The 13,956-nt window shown below is 33.1% G+C and overlaps 1 protein-coding gene across 1 annotated transcript in view; it reads right to left on the reverse strand.

Annotated features, from left to right (window-relative positions):
* Positions 1-9,618: 9,618 nt before the first annotated feature.
* The window catches only part of RDX (radixin), a 76,469-nt gene continuing 72,131 nt past the window's right edge, over positions 9,619-13,956 (reverse strand). Inside the window, exons 13-14 of the mRNA XM_082629132.1 lie at positions 13,177-13,419; positions 9,619-12,220 (exon numbers count right to left, since the gene is read on the reverse strand). Of these exons, the coding sequence (XP_082485258.1) occupies positions 12,056-12,220; positions 13,177-13,419 (408 nt within the window). The 3' untranslated portion in view covers positions 9,619-12,055. The remainder of the gene's footprint in view (positions 12,221-13,176; positions 13,420-13,956) is intronic.

Genomic DNA, 13,956 nt, shown 5'->3' on the forward strand with positions numbered 1-13,956 from the left:
GAGCCTGTCTGCCACAACTAAGACCCGGTGCAACCAAATAAATAAATAAATAAATATTTTAAAAAGAAAGAAAGAAAGAAAATAACCAAAGGGGAAAAGAACAATCCTTAAATACCCCAGTTTTCTGAAGCTTTGCTATGATACAAACTATTGCTATATACATTTACAAAAATCAACACAGACAACTAACCAGTGTCTGAAAAGGAAATTCTACCTGTACTGTTTGAGGTAATGGGTATCCTGATATTTACTTAAAGTAAAAAAAGATGGCAAGTTAAGTAATTAACAAAAGGGTTATAAGAAAACTTTAATATTAAATTACATTTCAATACTGGCTATTCTAATATAAATCATTATTATTAAGGTTGCTTACATTCAATAAATTCTATTATAAGAAAACCAGACACGTTGATATGAAAGAAAATGTAATTCCTTAGTGGCAGAGAACCAAGTTAACATTAGCTAGCCTACCTAGTGATTAATTTATAACTTTGATGCTCCCCAGCAGCTGTAATTTCACAAATGAAGAAAATATTTCCCAGCCTCATTAATCAAGTCAATATCATGCTTCTTTGTATGCTAATTAGCACCTACTAATAACCTCTCATTTTAACTCCTGAATATTTTATCTCAATTTTTCTTTTGGTTTTTACTACTTTTACTTTCTGTACCTTAATTTGAGTCCGCGTCCCAAGTCCCTAACTAAAATTTCCTTGACACAGTCACAGGGTCACATCTATCTCCCATAACTCTACCAGTGCTTTGCATAAGTAGCAACTGCTCTGTAAATCACTGGAAGAAGGACTGCATCTATGAATGCATATGTATGTATGTATTAAACATTACTTTATGGAAAAAAATCCATGCCTCCTCATTTCCCATTCAGCTTTCTTTTCATAATATCATTAAACTGAAAACCTCTTAAATTTGTAATGCCTAAGAACTAAGGCATAATTGCTCAAAAATAAGGTAGTGGAGAACATTTTCCTACCTGTATACATCACATCAGTAATCTAGAAGACATATTGGTTTCCAGTCTTCCTAATGCTTGAGAATATTCCTAAAACATTAATGCCAATAATCTCCTCTAAAGATAAAACTATTTCTCCAATGGATATATTTTCTATACATTTTGATTCAAAGCCTTTGATACAGCCTATGTCCCCCCAATTCATTATAAACATTCTTAAATCAGCTTATACTGAAATGTAATGTGGACCAGCACATTAAACTAGATTATAAATTATTCAGATGGTTAGGTTCTGGGTTCTAATTACAGGTTTTATACTGTTTGGTACTCTAATTTTTACAAAATGGAGGTATTCTCTTAAGGTATTTTAAGAATACATATAAACAGCTAAATACGTAGTGATTTGATTTGATTTTTACCCTACCAACAAAAACATTTTTCATCCTTATAATCAACTACTTTTTAAAGATTTTAATATTTCTTGAAAAAATGATAGTTTAATCAATGTAAAAGTTCTAAGAAACTAAATGTGCTATCATGCAGTACATTTGCAAACATTAATTAAAGAATTTAAAAGAAAGTAAACAGATGTTTGATTATGATTTCCTTTTGCATACACTGATTTTGTCTTTTGATAGAAAGTACTGTTAAAACACACAAATTAAGAAGTTGCAAAATTCTACATTTAATCTACATACCAATGATAAACCACCATATTTTAAAGTTAGTGGGGAGGAAAACCATCCACCTGTAACTTAGATTACCGAAAGATCATATACCTGTATTCAAAATTTTTATGGCCTAAAAATTGAGAAGTATATTGTATTAAGAATTGTCTGAGGAAAACAAGCAAAAATAAGGGGAAAAAAACCCAAAAACCCTAACATATCATTTGGGCATAAGCATATGAATCAAATCTAGCAAGAAAGTTAAGTTGATGAGCATAATCAAATGATTCTCAACTTTTAAAAACCTACAGAAATTTCCAAAGTAATTTGTGCAAAGCTGTCACAGCCAGTGAATAGTTAATTGTGTGTATATATTCTGAGATAATCTTCATTGAGTTGTGTTTTGATGAATATAACCCCTTCATAATGATCTGAAAGAACTCTTTTCCCTAACCCCTTAAAACCTATTTCAAAAAAGCCTTCAAGCTTCTTCCAGTCACTACATTATTAGAATCATCTGAGAGCAAAAGGATGTTGATAGAACTGTTGTAAGCACACTCTGCAGTAATAGTTTTTCAACTATAAACAAGTATTAATAATTCAAAACTACATGGATATTAACATTTGGTCATTACATTTTAGTGAAACAATGAATCTGGAATCTAAATGTCTGTATCTGATTCCAGAGAAATGCTCTGAAACAGACAATCTAATTCAGAACTATGAAACTGCTTATAAAACTAGAGCACAATAGAGTACAATGACCTGCAATTAGAACTCAGAATCAAATCCATTTGTTCTTGGGTGTCTTTAATTTCTAGTTCTCTTTTTGTGCCACTAAAGAATCCATTCTTAAAAGGTCACGGATAAAACAGAGGTCTTAACTGTCCCCAGAAGAGGTCATTTGGAAAATAAGCAGAAGGAAAAACATTACTACATATAGCGAACATGAGAGCAAAATACATCTACATATTTCCTTTAAATACTCAGAAGGTAGTAATATCATTCCCATGACCACAGCTTTTCTTCAGGCTAATTACATTATAGCACTTTCTAGTATACTTTACATAGCAGCATGAATTTTCCTTTGGAGCAAAGTTTAGTTATTATTCCCTTTCGTAACTGCATTCCCAAAGGCACCAGATGTCTTCAAATCAAACTAAACCACATCAGCAGAGGATTAAAGACTCCATAAATTCCTGACCCAACCTACTCTAGCTTTATCATCCTGCGGTCAATACACAGGAAATTACATTTTCTACTGTAGTCAAGACAGTGTACTTTTCATCTCTCTAGACTTCGACCATTGTACATAATCTCTCTTCTGTCTCTTCAAAAAACACAAGACTAAAAGCACAGGCAACAATAGAAAATCAGATAAATTAAACTTCCTCAAAATTAAAAACTTGTGCATCAAAGGATAGTATCAATATAATAAAAAGGCAACTCACAGAATGGAAGAATGTTTGCAACTCACGTATCTGATAAGGGACTAACATCCATAACATACAAAGAACTCCTACAATTCAACAGAAAACAATTTAAAAATGGTCAAAACATGAATATACACTTCAGCAAATAAGATACAAATGGTGAATAAACATATGAAAAGATGTTCAACATCAGAGAGAAATGCATCATAGGGAAATGCAAATCAAAACCAAAATGAGATACCAGTTCACCCACTTGGATGGCTATTATCAAAAACAAACAATAAAGGGACTTCCCTGGTGGTTAGGACTCAGCCACTGCTGTGGCCCAGGTTCAATCCCTGGTCAGGGAACTAAGATCCCACAAGTGGCGCAGCCAAAAAACAAACAAGCAAACAAAAAATAAAAATTGTTGGTGAGGATGTGGAGAAATTGGCACCCTTATGCATTCATTGCTAGTGGGAATAATGCAGTGGCTGAGAAAGACAGTATTGACAGTTCCTCAGAAAATTAAACACAGAATTACCATATGATTCAGCAATTCCATTTCTGGGTATATACTGAAGAACTGAAAGCAGTAACTTGAACAGATACTTGTATACCAATGTACATAATAGCAGCATTGTTCACAATAGTCAAAATGTGGAAATAATCCAAATGGCCATTAACCAATGAATGAATAAAGAAAATGTGGTATATACATACAACTGAATATTATTTAGCCTTAAAAAAAAAAGAAAAAAAACTCTGATGCGTCCTATAATGTGGCTGAACCTGAAAAACATTACGTTATGTGAAATAAGTTTGACACAAAAGGACAGATATAGGAGTCAGTCCACTTATATGAGGTACCTAGAATTGTCAAATTCAAAGGCACAGAAATTAGGATAGTGGTCATGAGAGACTGGGAAGAGGGAGGAATGGGGAGTTAGTATTTAATGGGTAGAGAGAACCTGTTTGGGATGATGAAATGTTCTGGAGATGGATAGTGGTGATGGTTGCACAACAATGTGAATATACTTAATGTCACTGAACACTTGAAAATGGCTAAAATGGTAATGTGAATATACTTAATGTCACTGAACACTTGAAAATGGTTAAAACGGTAAGTCTTACATATATTTTAACACAATATAGTAATGAAGATTCAACTGAAATCTCCCAACTCCACTGAACTTCACAGTACTTAATACAGATTACTAATTACTATATACTGACTGGTTTGTCAATTGGGTATAAAATGAGTCTTTCTATAAAGTTAGAAACACTTCTAAATTAGGCACTTTATTTTTTAGGATATCTTTAAACATTGATCAGTGTTTAAAATTTGACCTATAAAATGAAAATTAAGCAATTTATCAGAGAACAAGCATACGTGAGAAACTGTGCTGTGTATTCTTATTCTCTACCAGTTGCTTATTTTCTTCTATTGCTCTTTATGTTGTAGTAGTCTCCTTCATGACACACTGTATCATTTTATCCAAATTAGCTAAAATTTAAAAGCAAATAATTACATAAATGGAATGATGGCATATAAGACTCAAATGCTAGATATGAATTACATAGACTTTTCAGTATAAACAAAAGGAAAGGGAGGGAGAAGGTAGTACTGCTTTAAGAGTCTAAGACATACTTGCATTTCTAGGTCTAAAACAAAAGGTAAAACATTTTAATTTAAGTTGCAAAAAGTTAAGAGCTATCATGGCATACATTGTAACACAGTGCAAGAAGAATTTGATATAACAAATCCACATTTTATCAAAAGGAATTTTCCCAAGGATTATTACATAAATCTCAGAAATTCTGATTCCATGTTACCAAGATGTACATTTAGCTATATAGACTTACTAAAGATAAACTAAAACCAGTAAACTACTTTTAGGAGCAAACTAAATGACATGCATAATTACCAAAGCGAACCTAAATTTTAAAAATGTTCATTAAATATAAGTGAACAATTAAAACAGCGTAATAAATTACAAGGATGGAAGCAACTGACTAGATATAAGCACGGAGGAATCTGGGCATACAAATAACATCAGTCAACAAAATGTGTTGCCATCTTAAAAGAAATTTAGTATTGTAAGAGATTATTGCAAATGATCCAAGAAATAAGATAAATATTTGAAGTTTCACATTTTAAGATAGTCCAAAACAAAGGGTCACAGTCATTCTAATCTTGCTTCTATATCCTAGAATATAGCACATACTTAATAAAAGTGTATTGGCTAAATGAAGGTCATTAAATAAGAACCTAGAACCATTACTAGCTAGGGAACTCAAGCCAAATATAAACCTGAATTTAAAAGATGTGCCATGGGGTAATTAATTATCTTAGTCACAATCATTAACCTTAAAATTTTGTGACGAATAATGATGGGTAGATACTTCAATTCCTAAAGCAGCATATGTAACCTCGAATCAGAAAACTCTTGTTATCACAGTAGAAGAGGGGTTGAAATATTGAGGCAACAAAGCAAAAAGTCATCATCTTTCCAGAGGGAAAATGGCAGCTCTTAAAATCACTAAAGATGATATATATTTTCTATCACAAGCAATGAAATTGAAACTGTGATTAAAAATCTTCCAACAAACAAAAGTCCAGGACCAAATGGCTTCACAGGTGAATTCTATCAAACATCTAGACAAGAGCTAAAACCCATCCTTCTCAAACTCTACCAAAAATTGCAGAGGAGGGAACACTCCCAAACTCATCCTATGAGGCCACCATCACCCTGATCCCCAAACCAGACAAAGATATTACAAAAAAAGAAAATTACAGACCAATATCACTGATGAATATAGATGCAAATATCCTCAACAAAATACTAGCAAACAGAATCCAACAGCACATTAAAAGGATCACACACCATGATCAAGTGGGATTAATCCCAGGTATATAAGGATTCCTCAGTATACGAAAATCAATCAGTGTGATACACCACATTAACAACTGAAGAAGAAAAAACATATGATCATCTCAATAGATAAAGAAAAAGCTTTTGACAATATTCAACACCCATTTATGATAAAAATTCTCTAGAGAGTGGGCATAGAGGGAACCTACCTCAACATAATAAAGGCCATATATGACAAACCCACAGCAAACATCATCCTCAATGGTGAAAAACTGAAATCACTTCCTCTAAGATCAGGAACACGACAAGGATGTCCACCTTCACCACTATTATTCAACATAGTTTTGGAAGTCCTAGCCACAGCAATCAGAGAAGAAAAAGAAATAAAAGGAATACAAATTGGAAAAAAAGAAATAAAACTGTCACTGTTTGCAGACGACATGATACTATTATACTTAGAGAATCCTAAAGATGCCACCAGAAAACTACTAGAGCTAATCAATGAATTTGGTAATGTTGCAGGATACAAAATTAATGCACAGAAATCTCTTGCACTCCTGTACACTAGTGATGAAAAATGTGAAAGAGAAATTAAGGAAACACTCCCATTTACCATTGCAACAAAAAGAATAAAATACCTAGGAATAAACCTACCTAGGGAGACAAAAGACCTGTATGCAGAAAACTATAATACACTGATGAAAGGAAGTAAAGACAATACCAACAGATGGAGAGATATACCATGTTCTTGGATTGGAAGAATCAATATTGTGAAAATGACTATACTACCCAAAGCAATACACAGATTCAATGCAATCCCTATCATATTACCAATGGCATTTTTTACAGAACTAGAACAAAAAATCTTAAAATTTGTATGGAGATACAAAAGACCCTGAATAGCCAAAGCAGTCTTGAGGAGAAAAAACGGAGCTGGAGGAATCACACTCCCTGACTTCAGACTATACTACAAAGTTACAGTAATCAAGACAATATGGTACTGGCACAAAAACAGAAACACAGATCAATGGAACAAGATGGAAAGCCCAGAGATAAACCCACACACCTATGGTCAACTAGTCTATGACAAAGGAGGAAAGGATATACAGTGGAGAAAAGACAGTCTCTTCAGTAAGTGGTGCTGTGAAAACTGGACAGCTACATGTAAAAGAATGAAATTAGAACACTCCCTAACACCATACACAAAAATAAACTCAAAATGGATTAGAGACCTAAATGTAAGACCAGACACTATAAAACTCTTAGAGGAAAACATAGGAAGAACACTCTTTGACATAAATCACAGCAAGATCTTTTTTGATCCACCTCCTAGAGTAATGGAAATAAAAAATAAATAAATAAACAAATGGGACCTAACAAAACCTCAAAGCTCTTGCACAGCAAAGGAAACCATTAACAAGACGAAAAGACAACCCTCAGAATGGGAGAAAATATTTGTAAACGAATCAACGGACAAAGGATTAATCTCCAAGATATATAAACAGCTCATGCAGCTCAATATTAAAAAAACAAACAACCCAATCCAAAAATGGACAGAAGACCTAAATAGACGTTTCTCCTAAGACATACAGATGGCCAGGAAGCACATGAAAAGCTGCTCAACATCACTAATTATTAGAGAAATGCAAATCAAAACTACAATGAGGTATCACCTCACACCAGTTAGAATGGGCCTCATCAGAAAATCTACAAACAACAAATGCTGGAGAGGGTGTGGAGAAAAGGAAACCCTCTTGCACTGTTGGTGGGAATGTAAATTGATACAGCCACTATGGAGAACAGTATGGAGGTTCCTTTAAAAACTAAAACTAGGATTACCATATGATCCATCAATCCCACTACTGGGCATATACCCAGAGAAAACCATAATTCAAAAAGACACATGCACCCCAATGTTCACTGCAGCAGTGTTTACAATAGCCAGGTCATGGAAGCAACCTAAATGCCCATCAACAGACAAATGGATAAAGAATTTATGGTACATATATACAATGGAATATTACTCAGCCATAAAATGGAACACAATTGGGTCATTTGTTGAGACGTGGATGGATCTAGAAGACTTTCATACAGAGTGAAGTAAGTCAGAAAGAGAAAAACAAATATCGCATATTAACACATGTATGTGGAACCTAGAAAAATGGTACAGATGAACCGGTTTTTGGAGAAGCTGAGACACAGATAAAGAGAACAAACCTACGGACACCAATGTGGGAAAGCCACAGGGGAGTGGGGATTGTGGTGTGATGAATTGGGCTATTGGGATTGACATGTATACACAGATGTGTATAAAATTGATGACTAGTAAGAACCTGCTGTATAAAAAAATAAAATTAAATTTAAAAAAAAGAAATAGGTCCAGTAGGGAAAAAAGGGAATTACGATTATTTAACTGGAAAGGCCACAGATGGGAAGGTGATAAGCTTTAATACATGAAACACGATCGTGAGCCAAGTTTTCCTTGCGAACAGTGTAGAATGTGAGGAGTCATACTGCCTTGACATTTTATGAAGTTATCGTATCTGCTGAATCACTGTGCTTTTGAAATGTACTAGAATATTGTCATTCTACATGATAAACCACACTAGAATATTTAAGATTATCTCCTAGTTAAAAAAAGAATGAAGTACAGAATAAGAAAAGCTAAAGTTCTGTTCATTTAGAAAAAACTTAAAGAGGACTGTCTACCAGTGTAGTTCCATATTTAAATGTTTCCCCTTATTCTTATTAAATATATCTAAGCTTGGGTTTACTAATCAGTTCACTAAATTAATTCTAAAGGCAGTAATTCCTATACTTCAGTTTTAAGTTTTAGATTTTAAAAGACTATTTTCATTATGCATACATAAAATGGGATACTGTGGGATCTAAAAAATCTTTTATCTTCAATTCTAAAAATATCACCAATCAACAGGTAATAAGAACTGAGACAGAAAGTGATGTGCATCTTTTATTTTTAATCACAGCACTAACATTGGAACTCTTTCCAATGATAACCAGGAGTGAGTTCAAATACAGTGTAAGATATAACTTTCTAAGTGCTAATTCTAGTTCTTAAAAAAAGAACTCTAATTAGACATAAAGCAAAATCTTATACTACAGAATTCCCTTTTCTTTTCTAAGAGGACCATAATAAAGAGATCACCACCTGTCTTTGAGAACAGAAATAATAAAGTGACAGCTAAATATTCCTATAAACTGAGAAGACAACTGGCTTTTATCATGCTTAGAACAGATTTATCACTTGTTATTTAAGAAGAATAATCTTTATGATAAAAATTAGTAAGAAGCACTTAGTATACAGTTCTTTGAAGAACATTAGCATTTTAATGGTGAGATTAATCAAGGACAGTGAAACTGCTTCTTCCTTAGGAAAAGTAAACACTCACTATACAAGAAAAGCAATGACTAGAAATCTTAAATGATTTTCTATTATGAAGAGAGTTGATTTAATTTAATGATTTAACTTTTCCGGAGAATTATCACTATGACTTCCATATCAAAAGAGATATATAATTTGGGGGAATGAGTAAATGTATGAGAATTCTGAACTTTTTCCTATCCACTTCTCGTTTTTAAGATATAATGATTTATGGATCTAATAGAGATTACAATATTCAGAAAATATATAAGAAATCCATGTTAAATAACAACAGTGAAGCATGAAGACATGAGCTTTTGTCACTTTATTGTTAATCAATGAATGTTATCCAAAATTATAGATGTAACTTAATTGTACAACACAAAATTATGCTAATAGTATAAGCCTGTTGGAATTTACCAAATACTCATTAATATATTTTTACATTGCTATATGAACATGTGCTTCTCAAATGCTAATAATAAAAGTTATAATTGGTTTCATGAAAACCCATATTGCAAATAGTTGTTCCTGTTTAGAAAAATTCACACAGCTTTAAAAATGGATTAAATCCATTTTAATTCTAATCTACAAATAGATTATAAACAGCAAATATAACTGGTAATTTTTCAACACTGATATCAAACTGATGTAGGAATGGTAGTGCACACAATTCAAAATGAAGCAAATTAACAAAAATCCAATAAAAATCCAAGTTTTCACCTATTATGGCAATTGCTTTAATGTTTTGGAAGAGTGAACACATGCTTTAAACCATGAATAGTAGGGCTTATCATCTGTTCCTCTAATGTGCTGCAAGGAGAAATGTCCTCTTCCACAGTGCTTTGAAGCATGTGCACAACCACCATACAACAGTCACTTCAAGGTTAACCAGTTATCTTTTGTCCTACTAAATCCAAAAAATATATTAAATGCAACCTTTCCTTTTCATAATGTCTGCCCAGATTAATCCTTTTAAAGTCAGCAAAATCAAAAAAGCACAGAGATATTTTCAGACACAACTTGAATCTATTGTGCATGAAAAATGTCTAACAAAATGGCAATTTTAATAGATAAATGTAAATTTGAATGCATAATACCAAATGGAAAGTAGCTGAACCACACAGAGAAAACAAGGCTTTCCTTATTCCCAAGTCTAAATGTTTTATAATAAAGAAAATGTTAGAACCTGTGAATATTGAACATCTTTCAAACTGGAAAGATTTCTTTGTAAAACATAACTGAAATTAATATAACCTATAAAATTACAATTTCTAAAATAGAACTAACCAAATTTAAGTATTTTTAGTTAGATTGAAAAAAAAAGCACAATGATTTAGAAACCAAATATGTTAAAATGATTATGTAATAATTACATCAAGAAATGAAGGTACAAACATTCATCGTCATATGCTACAAGGGCAATCTCTCTCTCTCAAACACACACACACACACACACACACACACACACACACACACACACACACACACACTGCCTTAGACATACAACACCCCTCCAGGAAGACAGTATACCAGTGAGCGCTAACAATTTTAATACAAATCAGAGTCCCACAGTTCAGTTCAACAAAAAGGCAGTTAAAATTTAGCACTCTAAGATATTCTGAAGGAAAAGGAAATCTCAAAAATATTCCTTCATGATTGACAGTATCACTATGTGTTATAAAACATATAGCTTACACACTTCACTGTGTTTGAACGACCAGTCATCGCAGGTATAGTAGTGAGGTAGTATTATTGTCCCCTCCTCGGGACTGCTGTTTTCATATGCTGCCCTTCTAGCAAGGTCCAGGGTTTTATTAATGATGATAATCAATTACCAACAAATGTGCTTTTTCTTTAATCAAACATCTGTTTTTCTAAATCAACCTATGAAAGAATCTTTCAGAGACAACTGTTATTTGCAGTAGTGTTTCATCAGTAAACTTTCCTAGGGAACTACTTACTACCTGCTGTCTATACCTTCGTAAGATCAGTGGGCAAAGAAAACCAAATGATGACAGGAGATGAAACACCAATCAATTCAGCTGTCAAAGATGACCATAATTAAGTAAGCAAATAACAAATATCCAATAATGTTATTAAATTGGGATTTAAAAAATTAACCACTAGCTGTACACTACACTATTAAACATTCTAATCCTTTTCATGATTCATAGCCATCTTCTACACAATGATGAAAGACTGTCCACCCTGCCACCTATGCTCATTTTAATCACTGCCAATGATCTGTATAGTGGCAGTGCTATGGTTACAGGGCATATCAAGGTATGAGAAGTACACACTGAGAAAACATGAATGAGAGAGAATGTGGAAATACATGCAGGTAAAATATGGAAGAAGAAAAAACAGAGTGTCCTACCGAAACACTCATTAAGTCACCACCATCCTTTAAAATGTACAAAGTGCTTAAATCATACATACACATTTGTCAGACGTGATAATTAGTGTTACTCTTCAACAGAAAAAAAAATGGAAAATGAAAAATGTGGAAAAGGAGGTGATGGAACACTGTTCTCCATTCCCTGGCCCAAAAGAAAAAGAAAACCAAGCATGGTATCACACTGCCTTAATGTTGAAAAGCTCCCCTTAAATGTCTTTTAGCTACCACAGTCAAACTGGTGTAAGTGCTTTGGCAAGGTGAGATGCATTCCATCACATCTGCAAAGGCCTGCTTTTCTCTGTTGGTGGTTCAGCTTATGAAGAACATGTATGCAAAATAACAGCTCTCACATTGCTTCAAACTCATCAATACGTTGCTTTGTATTGCCTTGCCGAATCTGTCGCAGAGTCTTGTACTTATCACGGCCTGCTTTAACATTCTCAGCATGAAGAACATCATTTTGTGTTTTCTTGGTTTCATCTCTGGCTTGGGCTAATTCTGAACTTAATGCCTATGTTTAAAAAATAAAAAGTATGACCATTATTAACTTTTTTTTTAGATTTTAAAAACCTATGGAAGAGGTTTATAAAGACACAAAATACATATATAACAAATCTCTGACTTTTTAGTATATTAAAATTTCCACTGTGAAATCTTTTTCTTTAAAGTGTTTACGTTTGTTGTACTTTTAGTAATGATGGGGTGTAGTGGTTAGAGAGGAATACCCATGGCCTTTCATTTCTACACTCCGCAACCGTGATGAGTTTGTGTATTATTCTAAATTTCCTTGAACTTTCTCATCTAATACTTGAAATGACTTACAAAAGGTTCAATATAGCTGTTATTGAATGTTACTGTAAGTTCTAAATTCTACACCATGAGAGAAGCTTTCTCCAAAAGTCTTAATACATTTATTACAACTATCACCCCATTTTCTTTTATTAATATTTAAAGATTTCACAAATTTAAAAATTAGAGAACTGATTCTATTAAGTTCTCTAATAAGTGTAATATTAAAATTTACTATTTTAATCTAATTATGTACATTTAATATACTGACCTTTTGCCATTACAGAATTTCAACAAAAAAATTCAGATTATGTAATGTCATACAGGTAGTCTATTAAATTATCATTTCTTTTTAATGTATACTGTTTAAAAAAGAAATTTGTTTTTTAAACACAGTATTTTATGTTTTACTTTTAACATGGCTCAAGTTATAATTAAATAATAGCTTACTAATTAAGGCCTCATTACACAAGGCTAACAAACATCTGGTAATAAGGACATACAACAGAAAAATGAAATAACGTGACTGTAGGCCAAGTACTTACAAACCAATCACAAGGCCAGCTAGAGGTAAAGGCTTCCAAAAATCAAATGTTCCTTTTTTAATAAGTTTGTCTTAACAAATGGGGAAAATGCAAACTATATTTAAATGTGCATACAACTGCAAGTTTTAAATACCTGGAGTTGTTTTTTAACACGCTCATTTTTCTGTGTTTCTGTTACACGTTCCTCCTCACTTCTATGGTTCATTACCCCGTCATTTGATAATTCAGCACTAGCCTCCGCATTATTCTCATCATGTTCATCATGTTCATTTTCTGTCGGAGGAATGACTGGTGGTGGTGGAGGTGGAGGAGGGGCAGACATCACAGTCTTTAACTCTTCTTTGGTCTTTTCCAAGTCTTCCTGGGCTGCAAAAGCCTGAACATAAAAAATAAGTTTATCAGCAACTTACTTTGAAAATTGGTAATTAAAAGAATCAAGTTATCCTGGGACTTCCCTGGCGGTCCAGTGGTTAAGACTTCGCCTTCCAATACAGGAGGTGCGGGTTCGATCCCTGGTCAGGGAGCTAAGATCCCACATGCCTCGCTGCCAAAAAACCAAAACAGAAGCAATATTGTAACAATTTCAATAAAGACTTTAAAAATGGTCCACATCAAAAAAAAATCAAGTTATTATCCTTTCTTTCTAATATAAACTATATTTCAGGGTAATGAAAACAGGCCCTATTGGTAAAAGCTTATTTTTATAGAAGAATGCCAGCAGGTACATGACAGAATTAAAGACACCACTGTGCAAAACCCTAATAAAATTATTAATTCTGGCAAGGATTATCAACTCTTGCTAAAATTGTTATACAAATGGTTGATGAGAAAATGGATATAAGTATAATGCCAAAGAATTCCACATCGAATAGATTACATTTTAGCAATGATAAAATATAACCAGACAATGGAG

Source organism: Mesoplodon mirus, assembly GCF_964341445.2.
Source record: "Mesoplodon mirus genome assembly, chromosome: 7".
NCBI lineage: Eukaryota > Metazoa > Chordata > Mammalia > Artiodactyla > Ziphiidae > Mesoplodon > Mesoplodon mirus.